The sequence below is a fragment of the Pseudopipra pipra genome, chromosome 2, assembly GCF_036250125.1.
Source record: "Pseudopipra pipra isolate bDixPip1 chromosome 2, bDixPip1.hap1, whole genome shotgun sequence".
In the NCBI taxonomy this organism is placed as follows: Eukaryota; Metazoa; Chordata; class Aves; order Passeriformes; family Pipridae; genus Pseudopipra; species Pseudopipra pipra.
Genome location: NC_087550.1, coordinates 101,159,719 through 101,182,242, shown reverse-complemented (window position 1 = coordinate 101,182,242; position 22,524 = coordinate 101,159,719). Strand labels below are relative to the sequence as shown.

General features: G+C 42.2%; 1 protein-coding gene across 3 annotated transcripts in view; it reads left to right on the top strand.

The window, feature by feature from the left end:
* Positions 1–11,686: 11,686 nt before the first annotated feature.
* GPM6B (glycoprotein M6B) overlaps positions 11,687–22,524 on the top strand; it is a 108,140-nt gene continuing 97,302 nt past the window's right edge. For all 3 annotated transcript variants that reach the window (XM_064646639.1, XM_064646641.1, XM_064646634.1), the window contains exon 1: positions 11,687–11,892. In XM_064646639.1, the coding sequence (XP_064502709.1) occupies positions 11,889–11,892 (4 nt within the window). In that variant the 5' untranslated portion in view covers positions 11,687–11,888. The remainder of the gene's footprint in view (positions 11,893–22,524) is intronic.

The window sequence follows — 22,524 nt, the reverse complement described above, 5'->3', positions numbered from 1 at the left end:
CATTTCCTGTCACCTCTACTTCTGCTAGTTAAGACTGCAGGGCCTACTTCTCACTTGCAAAACATAATAAAATATCAGGAATGCCACGAGTTAAATTGTCCTTTGTCAGAGAGCTCCAAAAAATGTAAATGCGGGTACAGATTATGTATCTTGGGCTTTTTTTGTGTTAATTACAACTATGTAATATCCTCCCCCTGGACAGAAGGAGTGGAGTTACTGTTGTGACAGAAATAAATGCTTGAAGTATGTTTTTACTTAAGCAATAACTCATCAAAGGCCACACTTCTGATCTGTAGCATATTCCTTGAAGTGGCTGAATAATAGCTGAAGGCTCCCATTCCACTGTCCTTTCATGAAAAATGCTGAGGTTGACCTAAAACTTATCCAGTTGTGCTGCAATGCATTTGAAACACACAAGTTTGATGAGTTGCTCCAAACAGAATAATTCTTACATGACTGCACCATATAAATCTGAATATAAATCTGGACTGTAAAGCAAGAGCAATCAAAAAAATAGACATTACATTATTGCATCTGGGAAGATAGTTTAATTGTCATTACTTTTTATCAATTTTCTGTATATCTGTTGATGAATTTAGAATTTCCAGTAATGCCAGACCACACTGCACTAGAGAGAAGAAAGTATTTGTTGAGCAAAACACGATGTTTTCATTTGTACTGCTCTGCCACAGAGCTGTGTCTCAGCAATGCCACAGTTGGTTTGTGTTCCTGTTTTAGTGTCACTGCCCTGCCCTGTTTTCAGGGGCACACAGGAAGTCCTTCCTTGGCACCTCCTCTGAGAAGCCCTGTAGCTGAGCAGCACTCCTGACAGCTGTTTTTATAATTTTATACTGGCCTTGTGGTCCTTGTAATCTTTTTCTGCTGGCTGTTGAACTCTGAACATGCAAACTGTTCTGCCTGCTCTGAAAGCCTTGATGCTGAGCATGTGATACGTGTGACATGACAGTTCCATGACAACAGAACATGATCTTATAAATGCCAGATGATGAATTCATTTCAGGGACACACCAGAAAGAATATCTGCACTGTGCTGTAGAAAGTCCTTACTCCAGAACTACTCTAGAGAAAATGACAGACAAAATTAAGTGTTCAGTTTTCCCTCCTTTGCTTTTTCTGTTGAGCAGATCCCTCTTCAGGTCACCTACAGCTCCAGTGTGACAGCATAAACATGTACCTCCAGCATGCAAAAGTGCTTCTATGGATAACTTCTAATGAGATTAGGTATTTACCTTTCCCAAGTGTGTTTTACTATGCAGACCTGCTTTAGAAAGATGTCCTGTACTTTCCCTGTCACCAGCAGTTAAATCTTGTTTGGAAGGAGAAAAAGAGTTTCCTTATTGTCTCTTCCCTTCAATAGCTGTTTTAGTCTAGCGGTGTTACTTGCATTATTCAAGTCTAGCAAGATGAAATCTGTTTCTGTGGCATGGCTATGGCTAAAGCTTTTTTGTGGTAGGTACATTGATGATAATGAGCTGCACTAGTTACTTTGTGGAAACTGTCATTCCTGGCACAGCCTGCAGTGCCATGGTCCCCATCAGCAGGACAAAATTGGTCACTTCAATCCAAGAAGATACTAGGTTCTACTGGAATAAAACATATCAACTGTTTATATTGTTGAAATTTTTTAAACACCTTACTACAAATCAATAATTAAACAATTTTGTTTTGCTATTTTCACTTCCTTCATGCCAGGCTTATGAAAGCCTGAATTTATGTAAAACCACTATAATGCTAGTTCCCAAATCTTCGTTCGCGAAGCCCAGCCATGAATTGAATAATCCTAGAAAACATTCAGCAGAATCTCAAGTACAGTACAGATTATTTTTTACCTAGTAGGGTGCCCAAAATTATTATAATAATTGTAAAGAAAAAAAACTTGTGTTTGTTGGGTTTTCCAACATTATTTCTTGTTTCTAGAATTTAAATTTGAGGTTTTCTTTTTTAATATGCTTCTTAGTCAGGCAACCTTTAAAATCTCAAATGGCTCAGCAGCCTCAATTTCAAGGCCTGAAATAACATTTGAATGTATACTAAATGTAGGAAAAACACCTACACTGCCTCTCCCACCAGTGCCATCCCCACGAAGCTACTTGGAATTAAATGGTTATGCACTGTTATGCATTTCTCTGGCCACATATGGAATACTTTAGATGTCCATGGATCCAGCTGAGCAGTTTTATGGGTTTCTCTTTACCTCAGTCTTTTTCAGCATACCTATGCCCTTTTCTTGCTCCTTCATCTTCTTTTTCACAAAGGCTCCTTCCTAACTTGTATCCAGCAAATACTCTTCTGCAGCCTGATGATGCTCTCTCAGCTCCTACCCTCCTGTCTGCCTCTCACCTGTAGGGCAAAAAATGTTGCCTGGACGCTCAGTAGCCAGCAGAGCAAACAAGAACTAATCTGGATGACCAGATTTTTCTGGTCAGTGCCTCTGGCACCGTAAACACTGAAAGCAGAAAGTGCCAAGACCTTTCCTACAGCATTGTCCCTGACCCGTCAGTGAATGAGGGGAGATCATTCTCTCCTCTTTTCCTACCTAAGAGACAAAATTTCCTTACTGCTGTGCAAGTGGTGGGAATTGTGTCAGTGCCAGTTCATTTCTCCCCGCTCCAGTCAATCACCCAAAGCCTTTCTAAAGTTGCAGTGCAGTGAACCACCACAATCCTGTTGAACACCAGAGGAAGTTTTTGTAAGACTTTCCCCTAGTGGGAGAAACAATTGCTGGATACAGTGCCTGGACTTCACAATCCATCTGTTTAATTTATAGTGTGTCTCAACTGTACATCTCTGTCAACTCCACCTCCAATGGCAAGGCATAACTGTAACTTGGGAGTTCAGCCATTTGGAACACCAACTAGACAACCGTGATCTATTCCCACCCAGTAGATGAGGATGTTGCTAAGGCAGTTTCTTGATGTAAGAATGATTTTATCTCTTTTTCTCTCTTTTCAACCCTCTTGGCCAGCTGGCATTCCATTTTCTACTTTTCCAGCAGGCATTGGTTCAGCTTGGCGTGATCCTTCAGAGTGGGAGCAGTAGCCCATTTAGAGCTTAAAACACATAAAGACTAACTGGCTGCAACCCCAGAGAACAACCTTGCAAGAGGCTGATGAGGGCACTTAGCCAGACCATCTCCAAAACACTATTGTTAAAAGAACCTGATATGCATGTTAAGTAAACATCAAATATGCAAAATCCAGCACGCATAACATGCAGCTAATAGCATAAGGTAGTGGACTCTATCTCCAAATAAATAATAGCACCCTCATACCCACAAGCAGTTTCAATATTTTCTGTTCACTTTCATTGCCCTCTGGATGGGTCATATCTATAATATAATAAAACTCCCACAGGCTCCAGCAGGACTCGGATTTAGTGTTAAACCCTGGCTAAAATGAGGGGAAGAAATTTCTCTAACGTGCAAACAGGCAAGAACTCTAGAATAAATGTGATCCAGGAAGTGATTATATAAAGGCATTGATAATTTCATTTGCATATAAAATAATAACAACAAGAACGGAAGCTAAATTAGCCCATATATACAGAAACCCTGGGTGTTCAGGATTGGCTATTCATTATTCTCTTGTCATATAAAGCAATTCAGTCTGCAGCTGCATTTCTCTTACAAATCCAATTCAATCAAGAGAACAGAAACATCATTAGCAAACCCACTGATTTATCCACCAGTAAAGTGCTGATACAGGCTTCTGTTCCTGCTGCTAATAAATTTTCTGCATAGAAGTGTTTGCTCTCTCTAGGGATCTCCCATTATTCTAATGGCTACAGATTTCTAACTTTACCACTGGAATTTTTAAACCTGAAAGTCTATAATAGTAGGGTTCAAAACCTGTGGGAGTCATAGAAAAAAACTACACAAGCCATGTATCCAGTTGCCTCAGAGATGTGGCTAGATGTAACTGCAGGTGAAGCAGCACCTGGTGCCTTAGAAAACTGCTGTAGTAAGACCTTTTTTTTAATTTTCTGAAATACAGCCATTGTCTCCTGTTTTGCTCATCACTTCCTCTCCCTATTTCCCTCAGTGGGTTTGCCTGCAGAGCCTTGCCTCTTTCTCTGTACCTTCCCCTGGCTCCTGCTTGGTTTGGTGCCTTAATTGCAAGCCTGCCAGGCTCATTTACCTCTGCCTCAAACCTCTCTTCTGTAGAACTGCAGGAAATGCTCTGAAAACCCCTGGTAGGTGTTGTCTCCTGTTCTTCCTGCGAGTCTTCTACCACTGGGGTTCTGGGTGGTCGCCTCCAAGCTCATCACAGCACCATCTCATTGATGCTTTCATATGCATGAGCTCTTACACTGTTTCAAGTGCTGAGCATGTGCTTCTGTGTCCTTTTCAGAGTGGACTTCAAACAGGGAAAGCCCACGGGGTGTTAAATGACATTGTCTTTTGGGAAGAATTCCCCAAGCTGCAGTTTCCATAAGTTCTTTAACATCCTTGGGTCATTTTGTCTGCCAGGTTCATGTGACATTTGGTTCGCCTGTGGCCTTTTCATCTTTTAAACACAAAGAAGCTGTTTCCTTGGAATATGGAGGGCAGAATTAATGTTCTAGGCTATCTGGCAGTTGAGAAACACATTCAGTCACATTTTTTTTAAAAAAGTACATAAAGTAAGAATCCAGATCCACCTATGACAATAGAATGTGTTTAATATAGCTTTAATAAAAAGTTTTATTACATTCCTCACTTGGTATGGTATTATTTTTCTATTTGCTGAACAAGATATCCAGGATAATGAGAATCAGATAACAAGTCTTAAAAAAGAGTTCTTTATTTAAAAAATACAGGCTCTCCTATCTATCTTATATATGCTATAAATAAAAGATAAAATTATTACCAATATAATACACTTGACAGTTTCATTTGCTTACTTTTTCATCTCTCCTAACTGGAGAATGCTTATGTATGGATGAGTAGTGTGTTCTGCTTTTATATTTTTAATCACATACTCATATATTTGCAAAAAATTTGCTGTCTGGACTGAAAACAGGAGGAAAATGCTCATGTTTAGAATAGCTGTTTGGATTTTTATAAGGAAAAAACCACCATGTTTATTAGTCTAGGGAATGAGAAGTTTAATATTCTAAACTCAATATTTAATATCAAAACGTCATCTCATTGTTATTTTTCAAGTTCCTCAGTTGCATTTATCCTGGTGGGGCTTGCCAGGAGGGCTCTCACTCTGACCAGAGTGGTTTGTGCTGTTTTACCCCTGAGTTTCACATTTCTAGTGGGTCTAATATGTTTGGCTTTCTGTGAAGTCAGAAGGAGGCAAAGCGTTTCCATGATGTCAGCAGATCCGAAACCACACCTTCCTTCCAAAACCACACCTTATGAAGCTGATGGAGGATATTGTGCATTATTCCTATTTCCATTACCTGCCAGTGAAAAACCTGCAGGGTTTTGCCAGCTCCTGTAGCTCCCACAGCCCAAGACACCCATCTTCTGCAGCCTGTTGGCACTGTGGGCATGCCAAGCACATTATGCCATTGCTGGGTCACTGAGTCATTCCCATCTTTTCTCCAACATATTACATTTTTGTCACAAACCACAACTTTGGGTATAGCCATTTGCCAGAACTGGACTGTGCAAAGCAGGAAGAGCAGTACAGAAGCAATAAAACATAGTGTGTGGGGGGAAGAAAAATCCCCACACAAAACCCCAAACAGCATTTTGTAACATGTATTAGTAGAAATCTAAAGCTGAGTAGCCTATTAGGAGTAAATTTAACTCAGCTTTGTGATACTGTTTAAGGCACCATTCATGTTTACAGACCAGCATTAAAACCTGTAATAAGTTATGAGCTTGTGCCTATAGACACAATAAAAAAAAAAAAAAGAGAACTAAAATGAAATCAGCTGGCTATTACTCAGCCTCCACTGCCCAACTAGATCAGGAAAAGTGTTAAAATGACTCCTGCAATTTTTCTTCACAGCTCTTTCAGTTTAATTTTCAGTTTGCAAAAAAAGGCACCTGAGAATGTTCTTAAACGCTCTCTGTGCCTGCCATCAAAGGAGTTTTCTACTTCAGAAAAAGAGAGCGAGCCTTGTCTCAAAATGTACTTTTGCCAGGAATTCTGTCCTGATTAGGCTGCCTTGGAGCACTTTCTTGGGTGGGTGCCATACTGAAGTTATTGGATGGCAGCCATGTGTTCAACATTCTTAAAATAAAGTCTATTCCCTTAATTTGCAGTGCAACAGAAAACTGAGGTTAAGTCTATTGATGCCACTGGAGAGTGGGGCTAACATACATGTGTATGCAATTATTTTCAGGATATTGCAGTGAATACATATATGCTCACACAGAAGTTACATACCCAAGGAACATAAGTACTCAACTTCAGAGCATTTTTCCCCTGCCTGGTTTCTTCATTCACAAATTATTCCACATTCAAATCTCCCCACTGGTACTGATGAAAATGTTGGATAATCCATACATTTGACTCAGCCCCTCCTAAAGACTCTAGGCTGGCCTCTCCAGCCCACATGATCCTACTCCACAACAGGAACTTAGCAAAGCACTTCAGAAAAGGTTTATATCCAAGCCTTCTAGACTGAACTCATCTATGACCAATCTCAAGTGCATTTTTGAGCCTAAATGTTTTAGAATGAGGCAACTGGAAGAATGCCTTCATAGGATTATTGTATCGTGATTCACACAGCAACAGATAAGACTTTTCTCTCTCACTTGGAGAAAGAGTTGTCAGCATTTCTCATTTACATTTCACAGATTCCTCAGGGAGGATGAAATGAGATGGGCTGCAGGTGGAAGGAAAGGTTGTATCCACTTGTGGTTTTTCTGTACAGCAGTAATCTGTTTTTCAGATATGTTAATTTACTCTTTCACTCATGAGCTTTCTGCTCTAGATAATGCTTTACTGAGACCACTCATGCTCTTCAGACCTCATACTATCTCCTACATGGTTGCCTACCAGGGGTGGGTTATCTGTGTGGCATGCAGAGAGAGAAAGGCACAGAAGCAAGAGTGTGTATCCAGAATAAAAAGAGCTAATATTGTAATCTTCCCTCTGGTGGCCCCCAGACATGGACGCTCACAGAATATCCATGCACGTAACTACAAAATACTGTGCTTAGGGTAACGTCCCTCATGCAAGGAAAGTGAAAGATGGTTCTTTAGTTGCCAGAGGTCCCAATAAACATATTAATCCTTCATTTCCAATGATGGCTCCTAAAATTTTTTGTACCTGTAAAATCACAAAACAACATTGTTTATTCTACAAGTGATTTGGGGTATATGAATACAGAGATGAGTCTATCTTTTAACACTGAAGATGTTTTTAGTACTCCATAATTAACACCAAAATGGTAATCACTAATTTTCAGATAAAATTAACTATGCTGCATTGGGAAAAAATATGCATTCTGTTGAATATATAATTATATATTTTCTAAAGCAAACACAGCTTATATTTACATATTGAGAAACAGTTGTTGGAAATGTGACCTACTTGGTAATAAGAAACAGTTTTCATTTTGAAGACTGTTTATTTCTTACAGTATCATACCTGACTGTTAAATTCTAGGAGGAGTATCTAAATGCTGGCTAAATTGCATCAAATCACTTCTCATTTTTTTATCTTTTACTTTCTTTCTTTTCCCTCAGACTACACAGTACCAATGATCTGAACAGTTTTGTTCAGCATTTTGCTAGATGAGCTTTACAAACAGCTCTCTGCACTGAGCGCTAAGAAAGGGTTTTGGTGGCAGCAGTTGGAGTCTAAAGTGGATCAGCCTCACATAACAGGTACAAACAACCCAGGAGAGCATGAGTCATTGCCCTTAGTCTACACCGAGATGCTGAGAGGTGACCAAAAAGGTCAGCTCTTCTTTACATACATATGAGAGTGTAAAGTGATTCAGTTGTCACCTTACTTCTCTTTAAAATCCGTGACCTCTGTAACAGCACTTTGAACAGAAGATCACATGGGAGAGAAAAGTCCCAGTAGGCCTTAACTGTACATGGAATCATAGAAGCTCAACCTAGAGAGGACAAATGAACCCCCCTTGAGAAAGGCCACAGAGAGCACTCACTGCAACTAAACCCAGTTTTTATCACTTCTGATTTCCTTAAATGTTAACATTCAAAAGGAAGCTGTTTTATGAGTCCCTGATTGTATAATCTTTTGGAAATTTGCAGAATTTTTTCAAAAGCATAGGAGTGGCACCCTATACATTCACTCTAATTCTCTGGAAAGTGGCAATGACTGCTATCCACTGACACTGCCTGTGTAGTAGTCAGAAGAGGTAGTATCATGATTAACCACTAGCTTCACTATTAGCAGGGGGAGCCATGGGAAGGGGCCTCGCATACAGCCAAAGTGGGACTTGAGAACCCACTGAAGCATGCAACCCATTAGAACATCTTTTTGTTAAACCACTGTCTTTAATGCAACTGAATGTTTAGTCAAAGCTAAAACATTAAGTGGAAATGTACTGCCTTTGATTCTGTTTTTAGTTGAGAAGGTTTCATACCCAAGGCAATCTGTCTAGTTAGACAGCCTGAGGAAGGCCGGTAGGAGTGGAAAACAGGAGAAGCAAAGAGGCGGCAGCAGCAGCTATCACACCGCTCTGTCCACAAAGAAAATAGGGACTCATTTTAGAGATAGGATGTTCTGCACTGGAGAAGTGAAGAAACAGATGGAGCCTGGTAAATTAAAACAAAAAAAATTAATTATGTGCAATGAACTTTCCCTTGCTTTCAAAATCTGTTTCACCTGTCACTTCTGGAAATGGTCAAATATGGTAAAATACAGCATTTCAGACTGATGCCACACCCTCAGTTAAAACTAGTGAGACCATCCCATGCCATCTTACCTCTTCCTGACTGATCTTGAGATTGCAGTTAAATTTTCTTCTGCACATTAGGTGGCCTCTTTAAAACATCTCCAAAGATGAACACACTGCTCCAGACTAGGTCAGGAGATACTCCAAGCGTATTGCTGCAGGGAATGAAGGTGCCTTTTGAAGTACCTGGTATTATCACATTAGTATTAGAGTATCACTACATCTAGAGAAATGTTTGTAGGTTGTTACCTAATCTATGGAAAAGGTTTTGAGCACCCAGTGTAGACAAGGACATTAATCAATAAAGAATTCTAACCCTTGCTTTTTCTTTTATAGTTCAAATCTGCAATGACACCAGGTCATTTTATAATCCCGTGATGCCAGCATTGTCTGGATCAGTCTGGCTTCCAGTGTAATTTACAGCAGGCCTTTAGCCCTACCTTACAGCTACAAGTGTAGCACCCAAGGAACCATTCAGCTACAGAGAGTCAGCTACAGAAATGCTGCACACTCCAGCCTTTCTTCTCTTCATTGTGTACTAGATACAAGAGCAAGAACATGGACCAGAATCCAGCTGTAATTTCAAACTAGGGAAATACCTGTTTCTACAGACATCTTGGTTCTGAAATGAAATCCATTAGTTTCTATTCCTAGTAGAAATTTCAGCCAGGTTTTCTATTCCTGCCTTCTTGACACCAATTGAGTATTGTAATGTAATTTTGCTTAAGGAACCAAAAACTTCCAACATCAGTCTGGTCAGTTCCTTTCTTCACTTGTCAGCATCTCTGTGAGTGGAAATCCCCACTGACTGCTGAGCCATAACCAATACTTGGACAGCTGTTCTTTTGCTTTACTCTTTGGACAGAAAAATGACCAACATTTCTGAGTATGATAGAAAGGGAGTCCTTCCTTTCACTGCATATGTGTTAAAATGCATAACTTCTTCCACACTACCATAGGAATGTCTACCTCATAATTGTAAACCCAATCTGGACAGCACAGTTCAACTTCCCTTGAGGAACTAGTCCCATGGATTTCAATGATGCAAATTTACCTATAAGTGCAAGCACAGTCCGAATCAGGGATATTTTTCAACAGATTCTGATATTAATCAAGCAGTATGCTGCAAGAGCTTCACAGAATAAATTTAACTAAAGAGTATATTTTTAAAAAGAAAATATTTTGTACCATCACCAGCACATAGTGCTGCACACAATGGGATGCTCTTACCATTTACCTGCCATTCCCACCATATTTCAGAGCTATTTAGTGCCACTCTAGTTAAGGGTCATGTGCTATTTCCATAATTAATCTAATTTTTCAAAGGTGCATATCTCATCTACTTTAATTCCCACTAGGGTCTGGAAGCAGCTTGCTAGTGATCAGCTTTGCTATCATTTTTTTTCCCTTATCTTTACAAAATGGCTTACTGCATCAATCCACTTATTACCTCTTAGAGAAGAGGCATTTAGTCCCTGATCCTGCAGTGCTTGTGTGGTGTTGGACCTGTAGTCCTTACCGGAAAAACAGATGTGTTCCTTAATCAATGCAAAAGCCTCTGATCATTTTAGCCTGACAGACTGGGATTTTTATTGTAATGGAAAAGAAACCACACATTAACATTGCAACTTTTTATGTGAGCAGAGACACACATTACTTTAGGAGCAGGAGCCTGAAACTATAGGCAAAGTTCAAACTAATTTCCTTGAAAATTAGGGTTCACACTTCTGTCACTCCTTTGCTTTTGCATTTTATTAATATGTTCTTAAGCAATCGATCTCATTTAAAGTGAATAATATAGTTACATAATTGAATAGATCAATTTATTAATGATCATGGGAGAAGATGAAATATATCCTTATACTTCACATAAATAACAGAAAATTAGGGTGCTATTGTTGTCACAAAGACAAAAGATGTGCATGCCAAATACCCAATTAATGTAAATCAGCACAATCGGATTGATATTAGTCACTGTAGATGCACTTACTCTGACTGAAGCACTGGCCTTTGCATCTGAAGCAATCAAACTGTTCTAGTGGTAAAAGTCCGACTTAGGAAAGCAACTAAACTGAAAAAGCTGACTTCGCCACACTCTTCCATATTCATCCTCTGTGTCTGTGAATGTTCACTCCTGTGTGACACTTACCTCCAGCATGTCTAGGTATGGGCTGGGGATTACTGGTTATCTCCGATGGTAGAAGCCATCCATATGCCCCCTAACCACCCAGCCTGTTACTTCGGGGTCCCATTTACTGTTTCTTTCCAAAAGCTGATACGCAGCGCTTAATTCCTCACAGTGCTTGACGAGATGACAAAGTCACTGCAAGCACTGTTATGTGGCTGAAACGTCGTTTAAGTGGCAGCTCCCGCAGTGCTGTGTGACGCTGAAAAAGCGGCATGAGTCGGTTCAGAGGGGGGTGTGGAGGTAAGAATCACATTGCTGAGCACGGATACAGATAACAGTGAAATAATGTTATGTTTGGGCACAGTGCCCTTGCCCTTGTCACAGATAAACATTAAGAGGCAGTTGCCTCTCAAGGTCAAGGGTGTCCTCAGCTCAAGGTTTCCGAGGAGAGAGGGTGAGGGGTCCTGCCTGGCCCCGGCTGCTTATCCCTGGCAGCCGCCTGAGGACTCGTAATGACACACTGGAGGAAAGCAGTATGAAACTGACGTGAACATATGTCACTTCTCGTTTCGGGGACCCCCGGCTCCGGCCGGGACTCCGGATCCGCAGCCCCCGAGTTTCCCCGGCGGCCGCCGGGCGGCGCTGCCCCCCGTGCCCCGCGGGGCCGGGCCGGGCCGGTCGGGCCGGGCGCCCCCCGGGCGGCGCAGGCAGGCGGGGCCGGGCCCGCCCCTCCCGCCCCGCCGCAGCCGCCGGAGGCGAGCGGAGCCCGCCAGTGTGTGCGAGCTGCGCTGCCGCCGCTGCCCTGCGCCGCCCGTCCCACCCCGGCACAGCCCGGCTCACCCCGGCACAGCCCAGCCCGGCGAGGCACGGCAGAGCGAGCCCCTGCCCTGCTCCCCCCGCACCGCCCGGGCGACCAGAGCCAGCCATGGGTAAGCCAGCCGGGCTGCGGGGGAGCCGCCGCCGCGGGGCCGCAGGGGGAGCCGCGGCTGCGGGCGGGGAGGGAGCGGGGGCAGGTGCGGGGCAGCCCCGGGGGTAGCGGCGGCAGCAGCTCCAGCCTGTTGAGCGCCCCGGCAGCGCCGGGGGGTGGAGGGGAGCGGCCGCCTCTCCGGCCCCCTCGCTCCGCGCCGCTGCCGCGGGAACTCGGGACCGGGAGCGGGGAAGGGCGCGGGAACCTCCTGTCTAGCGGGGCAACGGGACCTCGCTCGCCGGCTGCAGAGCGCTCCCTTCCTCTGAAAATAAATCTGTGTTAACACGAGATCGCGGAGCTGTGATTTCTCCAGGCGGCTGTGCGCAGCCGGCCGGAGCGCGTCCCTTGCCGCGGTCCCGCAGAAGCCGAGGGGGTGCAGGGGCGGGAGCGGCCCCAGGTCTCCCCGCGGGTCCCGGCCCCGCCGCTCAGCGCTGGGACCGACTCGGTGTCGGACCGGCTGCCTCTCGGGGTAAGGCGGGGCGAGGGGAGCTGCTCAGCCCCTCTGAGCCAAACCCGCGACCCTAGATCAGTTTTTGCAGGGCGATGAAGTGTGGTTGGGAGAGGAGGAATAACCTCGGGGGACAGGAGGGAGAGCCGACCTGCCTTCTGGAGGTGGGCAGCGTTGAGTACGCCCGTGTGCTAGGCGTGATGCGTTTCGGTGTGAGCATTAGGGAATCCTGCGGGCTATTGGAATAACGTGGTGTGCGTTTCCCTCTTGCAGCTTGGGGTCTGCGTGGTGGAGGGATCTGGGTGTGGATGAAAAGTGGCAGATTCTGTTCCCAAACCTATGGGAGGGGGTAGCGCTTGTATGAGTGTGTTAACAGGAGTAGAAACGGGGCCCTAGGGAGGGAAAGAAAGATTCGTAGTGCACATGGGTCACTCGGTAGTAAGCATTCACCTTGAGCATCCGCATCCTTTTAGCGTGAGCCTTTTAGTGTGGGCTGCTTCTGCGAGCTCTCCTTCAACCAACAATATATCCAAATTAATTAAGTAATAATGAAAGTTATGAGGTTTGAGAAAAAAAAAAAAAAAGACAGAAAAATGCAGCTGTATCTTTGGTTTAGTTTGCCAGTGGCGTGTTACTGCTTAGAGGTTGCAGCTGCTAAAGCAGAGCTATCAGTGCATGCCCGAGTGTTAATATGCACATACTGATGCTGGCACTGTCTCTGGTTTTAATTAAGAAGAAAAAAAATTAATTACTCATCCAAAGCAAAAGGAAGCTGACAGAATTCCTATGGTTGCTACTTTGTTAAATTAATTCGCATCACCTAATTCCTTAATTTCTGAATGCTTATTAACTGGTTTGTTCCCTAGCTTAGTGAAGATCAGACTCCTGTAGTATTACCATCTCTTAACTAAGTTTTTTTAACTTTCAACACGCTTTTCAGTGTATGCTAAACTACTGATTCCTGTGGCCTCTGCAACTCTGATGGGTGAAACAAACCAAACAGCTGTAGCAAATCAGCATCAAAAAGCTTATTTTTTGCAGGCATATTCTGATACTCACTTTTTAGACTATGCTTTTCCTATGTGAACTTTTGGTATTAAGTGGAACTGCAGAGTGAAGAGCCTCTCCGCTGTCTAGACCTTACTATTCTTCTCTTACCTTACACTTTCACTTTACTGCCATAGGTTAATGTCCAATAAATCTTGGAATGGGGATGGAAGAGGGAAAGAGAGAAAGGAATGTTTTTTAGTGCCTTATTAAGAGAAGTGTATTGATTTTTAAGATAACACATGTAAAATTGTTCATAAATGTCTTTGCTGCTAAGTGTATGAAATTGATTTTTCTTCAGTAAATTAAGTTGCTAGCAGTTTGAAATCAAAAAGTTGTTTTAAATCTTTGTCAGTGATTCATGTTGAGGAGAAGCACATTTTTATTTTAATCCTAAAATGTTATACAAACACCAAAGTTAGTCTTGCAGGCTGTGGGTCTGCAACAGTGTATGAAATATATCGTTTATGTCTGTATAGAATGTGTTGTCCTGAATGTAGCAGTTGGGGAAAAGAGGAGTGAAGAGAAGAAAACATTTCTTGAACATTTTGCTCATAATGGTGATGATAACAAAAAACTCCAAGGTCTGTTGACTTCTTTGCTTAGAAGCATTGTTGGATGACCAAACTGTGCCTGACTGGGCAATGGCAGTGTGGTCAGTCTGGAGAGGGGACTTAGGGCACAAATTTCAGATTAAATACTTCAAAAAGAAGTCACAAAAAGAAGCCTTTGTCAGCTGGGAATACAGTCCCCTATGAATACAAAGTTTTGTTTCTGTCATTGCATAACTGTTGCCTTGGCATTAGGTAGGCTGAGGCTGATGTGATTGTCTCACCAGGACTTGTTTGGAGCCCCAGTGCTGTTGTTGAGCTTCCTGATCTGATGGCAAGAATGTGTTTGACTGGTTCTCATTAGGGCCATTTGATTGTCGTTGCTTGCACAAAAATTTTATGTAGAACTGGCTTAGTAAAGGTGATTTTTTTTTCTTCATTTTTAGAGGCTGAGAGCCCACCACTGTCGTTGATGTTCATTGGGGTTTTAGCTCCCTCAATACTTCTGAAAGTCTGTCTTCAACACCACTTAGGGTTTGTGTCACCTGGAGGGAGAGTCATCAGTAATAACCCGTGCAGTGCTTTGTGCATCTCCTCTCAGAAGTCCTACCTGTGGCCATCTTGCATGTAGAAGATGGGGAGTGGGGCTGTTACTTGACAAAATGAACAAAAATGCAAACAATTTTTGTTCATAAGTGTTTGAAAAGCATGATACAGTGTAATTTCTTGGCAACTGTGTGTTCTCATAATTTTACACTTTTTCTTCTTTGTACTCCCCAAACTGTTGCTTTCAAATAAGAAAAGTGTTTGGAGCAGAGTGGGTACATGTATTATGTTTTGTTTGTTGGTTTGTTAAGAAAGAGATACTGAGGAGAACACTGCAAACAGGGGATGAAATTAATGCCTGTTAGACTGCTGCCTTGTGGAGTCTGCAAACCCAGGAGTTCTCAGGGACATCACACTGTGCTGTGCTGGGGCCATCCCCTGTCCTTCACACCTTCTTCAGCACATCCAGCTCCCTCATCAGTTGTTCCTACATCCCTGTAGCTCTTCTCTGCATCCCGGAGGGGACCATCCCTTTCTTGTAGGCAGTAACCTCAGGAGTTCCACCTCAGGGGCTTCTACCACCCATAGAAATGGTCCTTGCTTTCACGTGAAACTTGTCTGAAGTAGGTTCAAATATGCCATAAACCAGGCTTTCTTCTTAAAAACAGCTGGGAGCAAATTCTGAAAGAGAATCAGTCCTCATTCTTTCCATTCAGCTATACACTTCATTCAGGCAGGAGCTGGAGTCTTTTGTGTCTAACATTAATAGTAAAATCTGATTAGCTTTGGTCATTAAGAGTGGCTGGGTTTCAATTGCCAAGTGTTGTAGTCCATATTTTCTTAAATCATACACCTCTTAAATGTAATTAACCTCATTCTTATTAAACTTAATATTAGTTTCTCTTTTTTTATCTTCTCTTAAAACCTGTGAAATGCAAAATTTTATACTGCTGCCCTTCCTCTATCTTCACTTAAGGCACTTAATTTTGCCTTCTCACTATAATCCTTCTTGTCTGAGAAGGAGGCGGAGGAGAAAATGTTGTGCATTTCTGATATTCTTAGTATCCTAAACAATCTGTGCTTTCACCATATTTACAGGTTCTCCCTCTTACCCTCTTTCTAAACATGAGATTCTGTAATAGAGGAAGTCTGCTGCCTTGTGTGTGAATTCTGTGTCTGATAGATCTTGAATTGTTACATTTCAGAAAAATATCCTGGATTATAGATTACATCCCTGGGAGGTCTGAACTGTGTCAGTGCCTGATTACCTGTCTTTTTCAGAGTGTTTATAGAGTTTTTTAATCCAATTGAAGTCTGGAGGTGTCTTTCAATGTTTAAAGGACCTTATTTTTCTCAAATCAGTACCTTTTTTTCAAGTTTGCTTCCCTGTGTTATAATATGAAGTTGTCATGTTTCAAGCATAGGGTTTTTTATGCACTATTTTTCTATAACCTTTGTTTTTCAAGATTAATGCTTTCTGATCATAGAATGTTTTGATTTGGAAGGGACCTTTAAAGATCAATTAGTCCAACCCTTCTGCCGTGAGCAGGGACACCTTTTCACCTGCTCGAGGCCCCATCCAGCCTGACCTTGAACACTTCCAGGGAAGGAGCATCCAGGGATGGGGCATCTGCAACTTCTCTGAAAAATATTTACTAATATCTAAAGTCATTACTCTAAAAAATAAGCCCAGTGTCTATTTCAGGATAAGGTTAAAAAAAAATTGACAGTAAACTCGGTGAAGCCCACTCCTTGGTATCTCTTTTTCTCCTCACGCAGCGGCATTGTGTTGTCCGTGAGTGGGTGCACGTTCTCGTAGTGAGGATTTTCTTTTCCCCGAGATACACAGCTGTTACAGCCAGATACAGAATCATTGCACGTATTGTATTTCCACTGATGGTTTTTGGATAAATATCTGTTGTTATCTTTTTAGAAGTGTGAGAGCATTGTATCCAGTGAAATTTCACTGAGGTAAAGTATTTGCTGAGGGAGCTGCTGTGGGTTGTTGCGTTACCACATTCTCCATGATGACTGCTCTTCCCATGGAAACTGATGGATTTCTCTTCTGTTTGACCTCCCCCATGTGCATCCTGGCTGTGTCTGCCCTTTGCCTTTCCTCAGACATGCACACACCTGGTCCCTGTTAATGCATCCCCAGCACCTGCCCAGGCAGCACATCACCTTGCTCCTCTGTGCAGCACCTCAGCTGTTCTCACTGAGGTTCCAATAGCCTGCACAGAACCATGGGAACTGCCTTCCTGTGAGTTACCCAAACCCACCGGCAAAAAAATCTAACCCTTCAAGGCACCATGGTGTTAATGTTGTGGAAAATGTGTGAATATGCTTATTTGTGCACTTTTAACATAGGTGCTTTTTATCCTGGAGTGTGGGGCTAAGGCTCCTCCTCATGAAGCAAATGGCATCTCGCCGGGGTTCCAGTTGGGTGAGGTGTGTGGTGACACACTTGGGAGGTGGTTCTCCAGGGTTCGCTGAAGTGTGCTTGTGGCTGGATTGGTTTGAAGGAAATCAAAATTCTTTCTGTTGTCCTGGCTGGTTCCTTAAAATATCTTCAGGTATGAGTGCCTCTGGGTTTGAGCTGGTGTGAGCAAATGTAAGGAGAGAGAGTTTATTTTCCATGTGGGACATCAAAGATGGTTGTATTAAAGTAATGGATCTCAGCTGAGCCTGTAAGGCTCTGAACAGATGCAAAATCCTGTGCTGGGAGCATTACTGGGTCAATACCCACTGTAGTCAAAAGGCAAAACAGAGCCACGTCCATCTTGTAAGGTGGCTTATTCCAGGTCACGTGCAATGTAGCCTGTGGCCAAGGGGAAGCAAACTTGGTTTGACAGTACCCAGTGAGGAATCCACACCTCCTGATCCCCTCTCGACCTTTCTTCTGCAGGCAGCAATGAACCTCAGACAGCTTGGATGCAGGGATGGCTTTGCCAGTCAAAATCCTGTCACCCCTCCCCTGTAAACACACTGAGCATCAGTAGAGATGTCACCATTCAGTGCAACAAATAGGTAGCATCCTATGCACCACTTAGTTCTCAGCTGTTTGTTACTTTCTGTTGCTGCTCTGTCTTGGTGCTTTGGCAGTCTTCCTCTCCATAATTATTTGTCTCTTGGGTTTTAGGCTCAAAAGCTTGCACAGGGAGTTGTGGCTTGGGAAACATTTATGAGCAACACAAAGAACTGTGAGAATTCAGCATCTTTTGTTCTCCCTGGTTTTGGAGCTGTTTGACTAGCAGTAATTTCAAAATGTGAATGGAGCTTATGTTTCATTAACAGAAAGATGTGCCAGATACAGAGCTATCAAGAGCTATAAACCTCAGAGCCTTGCTCCACGTTGGTTGTGGGTGTGTTTGTTTTATGCTTTGATAATTGTGTACATGTGACATTTGGAAATTTTAGCCAATGTACAGCCAATGACTTTCAGGAATGTGTTTGTACTTTAATGTTTGGGATTGTTTTTTTGTCTGAGAGGAAGATGTTGAAAAGGACTGTGGTTCAAAGATAGCTGCGACCTGGATCATGAATAAGACTGGACTTCTTGAAGTTATGAACTGATTTGAAATATTCAAAGTAAGATACGTCCTTCATAATTTTTGGTGTGTTTTGAGGTTTTTTTAATGTTTATTAGGTGCATAGAGCAATCATTGCATATTGCAACCTAAAACTCATTTGTGTATACATTCCTTCAATGCCAGTGGAAATATAAGAACTGCCCTGGTGTAAACCATATGTAAATCAGAGAGTTGGATTGCACTGAGGACAAACAGCATTAGGAAAAAAAAAAAAGGGAAACGTATGCAGTTAATGGCTTGGGACTAAGGAAGCAGTTGGCTTGCCTTCCAGATGCTGGTCTGTGGATTGACAGATAGAAAGGACACCTTGTTTTAACAATGCAACTGGTTGGGGGATCCAAAAGGTGGAATAAATGATGAGAGTCCAGCCAGAGGAGGATTACATTTTGAGTAGCACACTGGTTTTCTCAATTTTGGAAACATACCTTTGGGCTTCTTGGTTGTTTTGCTGAGCTGGAGCTGTGGAGCCTGCCACTGATGGCTGACTGAGGGAGGAGTCTGACTCCCTCGTGCTGCCAGCAAGGCAGAGCTAACTGACACTCTCCAGTGTCCGGTTTTACCTTTTGGTCTATATTTTTGTCAGCTTGCATGTGAGCAAGTTCATCAAGGCTTTTCAGTCCTAATGCTGAGTGTGCATCAGAATCTGTGAAGTTGCTGGGTGCAGGTGAGCTTGCAGTCACCTGCTGACACCTTTTGGGAGCTTGCTTGGGAGGCTGGCTGCTGTTGGGTCTTAGTTATCTCTTCAAGAGTGATTTTCTTTTGGTTTATATCTGTTTTGCTTTCTGATGGGACACAAGTATTTTAAGACAGTGCTTTCATCACCTTAAGACTTCTTTTTAAAGCATCTTAAGTTCTAGGTTCTGGACAGCGCTGTCAGGATTTGCTGGAATGAAGTCCTGGGCACACACTATGCCGACAAACACCATGCAAGTTGGAACTAGTGCAGAGCACTGACTGGATCTTCAATACTTTTTTGTAACTTCTATACTAAAGTAATTTTAATTTTCTTGTTCATTGTGTTTTCTGTATATTATGTTTGTAGATTTATTTTTTGGTTTTGTTTTTTTCTAAGGAATAACTTTTGGAAGGTTTTAAGTGATTGCTGTTTGTGTGTAAACTTACACTTTTGTTACCAAAACTGTGTTGACATAAGTGTCATGCACTTTCCCAAACAAAAGCGTAAAATGAGTTATTGTATTTGTTAAGCATACAGCTGAAAATAAGTTTGCCACATGGAACTTCCCTTGTGGGAAATTAAATGCTTTTCTTGAGCTGTGTAGGCATGTATTACCAAAAAAAAAAAAGTCATGAGGAAAGAGAGATGACTAGTGGGAGTATTTGGAGTTGAGAACTTTTGGTGCAAGCACAGGGATCTGCTCCAGCACATCCGTCAAGAATCCATGACTTGCAAGGTGTAACAAACAAGAACACTTCATGTAACATCTGCTTAGGCTCTGTGATGGGCGCTGGTACAAAAGCCTTGAAATATCTGAGATATTTGTCATGCCGTGTCAGGGGAATGTAACAGAATACAGCACATCGTTTATTACTGCCTGCCCCAGCCAGTAAAGTTATTAGGTACTAAAGCTGATAACAGTTACATTGAGCCAAAATTTTACGTAAGCGACCGCAAGGAATGCAATGTAGAGGGGGCTTTGTTCTATATGGCTGATGTAGCCTGTGTTAGCAATTATTTCCCGCGTGCAGTGGGAAATACTTCATAGACGTTTCTCCCATTCTCTGCTGAAATTGAAATGGTGATTTCTCATGCTTGGTAATTGTCTGATGAAAGTCACCCAATTAAGATAATGTCTGGAAACTTAAAGAAATAATGATGTGGAATGAAAAATAGCCAGTTAAGTTATTTTACTGGGTTTAGTCTGCAATTTTTAGTCTCTCCCTTTAAATTATTTTTAAACAATTTGAAAATACCTATTTTTCTCCTCAAACTTTATCTGTGAGAAACATATAATAGATATTTAATCTTTAACCTCCTCCTGAAATTCTTTGAGGTTTTTCATTTTATCTGCCACTGATATGCTTGCAACACCATGTTTGAGAAATTGTTGTAATCTACCACATACTGAAGTCCTCTTACTCCTCAGTGGAAACTTAAGGGAAACAAAAAAGAACAGTGAAGGAGTAAAACAAACTCTTAAAAGCACTAATTTAAAATAGCCAAGGCGGACTGAAGGTAGGTATTTGGGGAGTGGGTGGAACTGAAATAAAAGACAAATATGGTGGCAGCACGAGACTCAAGACTCAAATGATTTTTGCCTTAAACAGTCTGCAGATTTCATTAAAGTTATTTTATCTTCCTGTAAAACTTTGCTTCTGGATTTTCTTAGGTTTCCTATGGCTGTTGTCATAAAATCTGCTGAATGTTTTTCCCATTACGGTCAGCTCCCCAGCGTGCCCAACATGGTTTAGGCTCTTTTTATCATCCTCGAAGAGAGGAAATTTCTGCACATCATGGTCAAACCTTGTCCTTTCCTCCCTCTAGGCTGTTTTCTACCAGATTTTGTGGGTAGGCTGTGTGTGTGGGTAGATAGTTCCCTGCCTACCTTATTCCTTTTGGTATTTGATCCTCCACTGAAGACTTTCTTCCTGAAGTGGCAGCCAGAAGCGCGTGCTGGTTTTGCATGCATGTGATTCACTCGTGGTAGATGAGCACAGTTGTGACTGTGACTTATACTTCCAAGTAAGTGATGTACCTCTCCTAGAGATACAAAACAGAGAAGACATTAGAAGAAATATCTTTAAAATAAACAGAAAGTCAGGAGGCACTCTCTTAAAGCAAAATTAAGTGCTTTACTGGAGGGAAGTTGGAGTGTTGGATTTCTATTTCAGCGGTAACGAAAGGGCACAGCACACGTGGAATATTAAATGCTGTTGCCAAGGCTAACGGGAATGTCCCAGCTGCTGTTAAAACCTGACATATAACTGTGTTAATTACTGCACACTGAGTCTCCTTTTCTGTTCTTATAATAACATACAAAGAAAAAAGTTCAGGAAAATACCAGTGTAGTTACAGTCAGTGCTAGCTACTTCCACCCCTTACAAAAATGCATTTAGTTGATGAATCTATTTTGTTTCATGTTTGATGTTAGATAGCATAGGTATTTTTTGGCTGTAGAGATACCTGCCAAATTGGTTAGTATGATGGCTGTAGGATGGCAATTTACTTTCTGAAGATTACCTACCCTCTTAGAAAAAATTATGTTCAAAGGGGTTATTTGGCACAGAGTTGTTAGGGTTTAACTGAGGGATGAGAATGGAAACAATACCAGAGTTTCTGTTAAAAAAAAAAAAAAGAAACAAAGAAAAAAAAGAAAGTTACCAGCTACTTATAAATGTGGTATCTTTGTTCATTAGTTACTTCTTTGGCATGCCAAAGGGGTCCCTGTGTAGGACTCCTGAAAAGAGACTTATGTGGACTTCATAAGGAGACACAGAAGGGGAGAAGCAGTTTTCCAGCCAAAATGTGAGTTCCCAAAGAATTCCTTCCTCTTTCTCATCATAGAAGGCAGGTTTATTGATTCAGAAAATGCCATCATGCTTGCTTAAATTCTCATCTACTGTAATCCTTCCTAAAATACTTGATCCTTAACCCTTTGTTTTTTAGGGAAGAGAACGGTAAGATTAGTAGGAGGGAAGCATGCCTTTTTCCTTCCATACGTGTTCACGAGCGTGACTGCTGTGCCCACTTTCCACATGGTCAGTAGTCTGTCTTCTGCATGTGTGAAACGTCCCTTATGTTAGCTCCTGTACCTTGTAAATAAAGTGTTTTCTATTGCCTTACTCAGAAAATATGTCAGGCATTTCATTGCATATGCTTCATTGCTCCAACATTTGCGCTTTGCATTTGCATGTGGTTATTAGATCTCTGTGGGGAGAGATCTCTTCTCCTCACCCAAGTTTAAACATAGGAGAAAAATCAAAGAATCATAGAATCTTTTGGATTGAACAGTAACTTAGAGATTATCCAGTGCCAACTCCCTTGCTGTGGGCAGAGACACCTTCCAGTAGACCAGGTTGCTCAGAGCCCCATCCAGCCTGGCCTTGAATGCCCCCAGAGATGGGGCATCCACATCTCTGGGCAACCTTTCTAGTGTCTCACCACCCTCACAGTAAAGAATTTCCTCCTAGTATCTAATCTAAAGCTGTCCTCTTTCAGTTTAAAGCATTACCCCTTGTCCTATCACTACACTCACTGATAGAGTCCCTCCCCATCTTGTCTGTAGGCCCCTTTAGGTACTGGGAGGTGCTACGAGGTCTCCCCAGAGCCTACTCTTCTCCAAGCTGAACAACCCCAACTCTCTCAGCCTGTCTGCATAGGCGAGGTGCTCCAGCCCTCTGATCATCTGCACTCACTCCAGCAGGTCCATGTCCTTATTATGCTGAGGACCCCA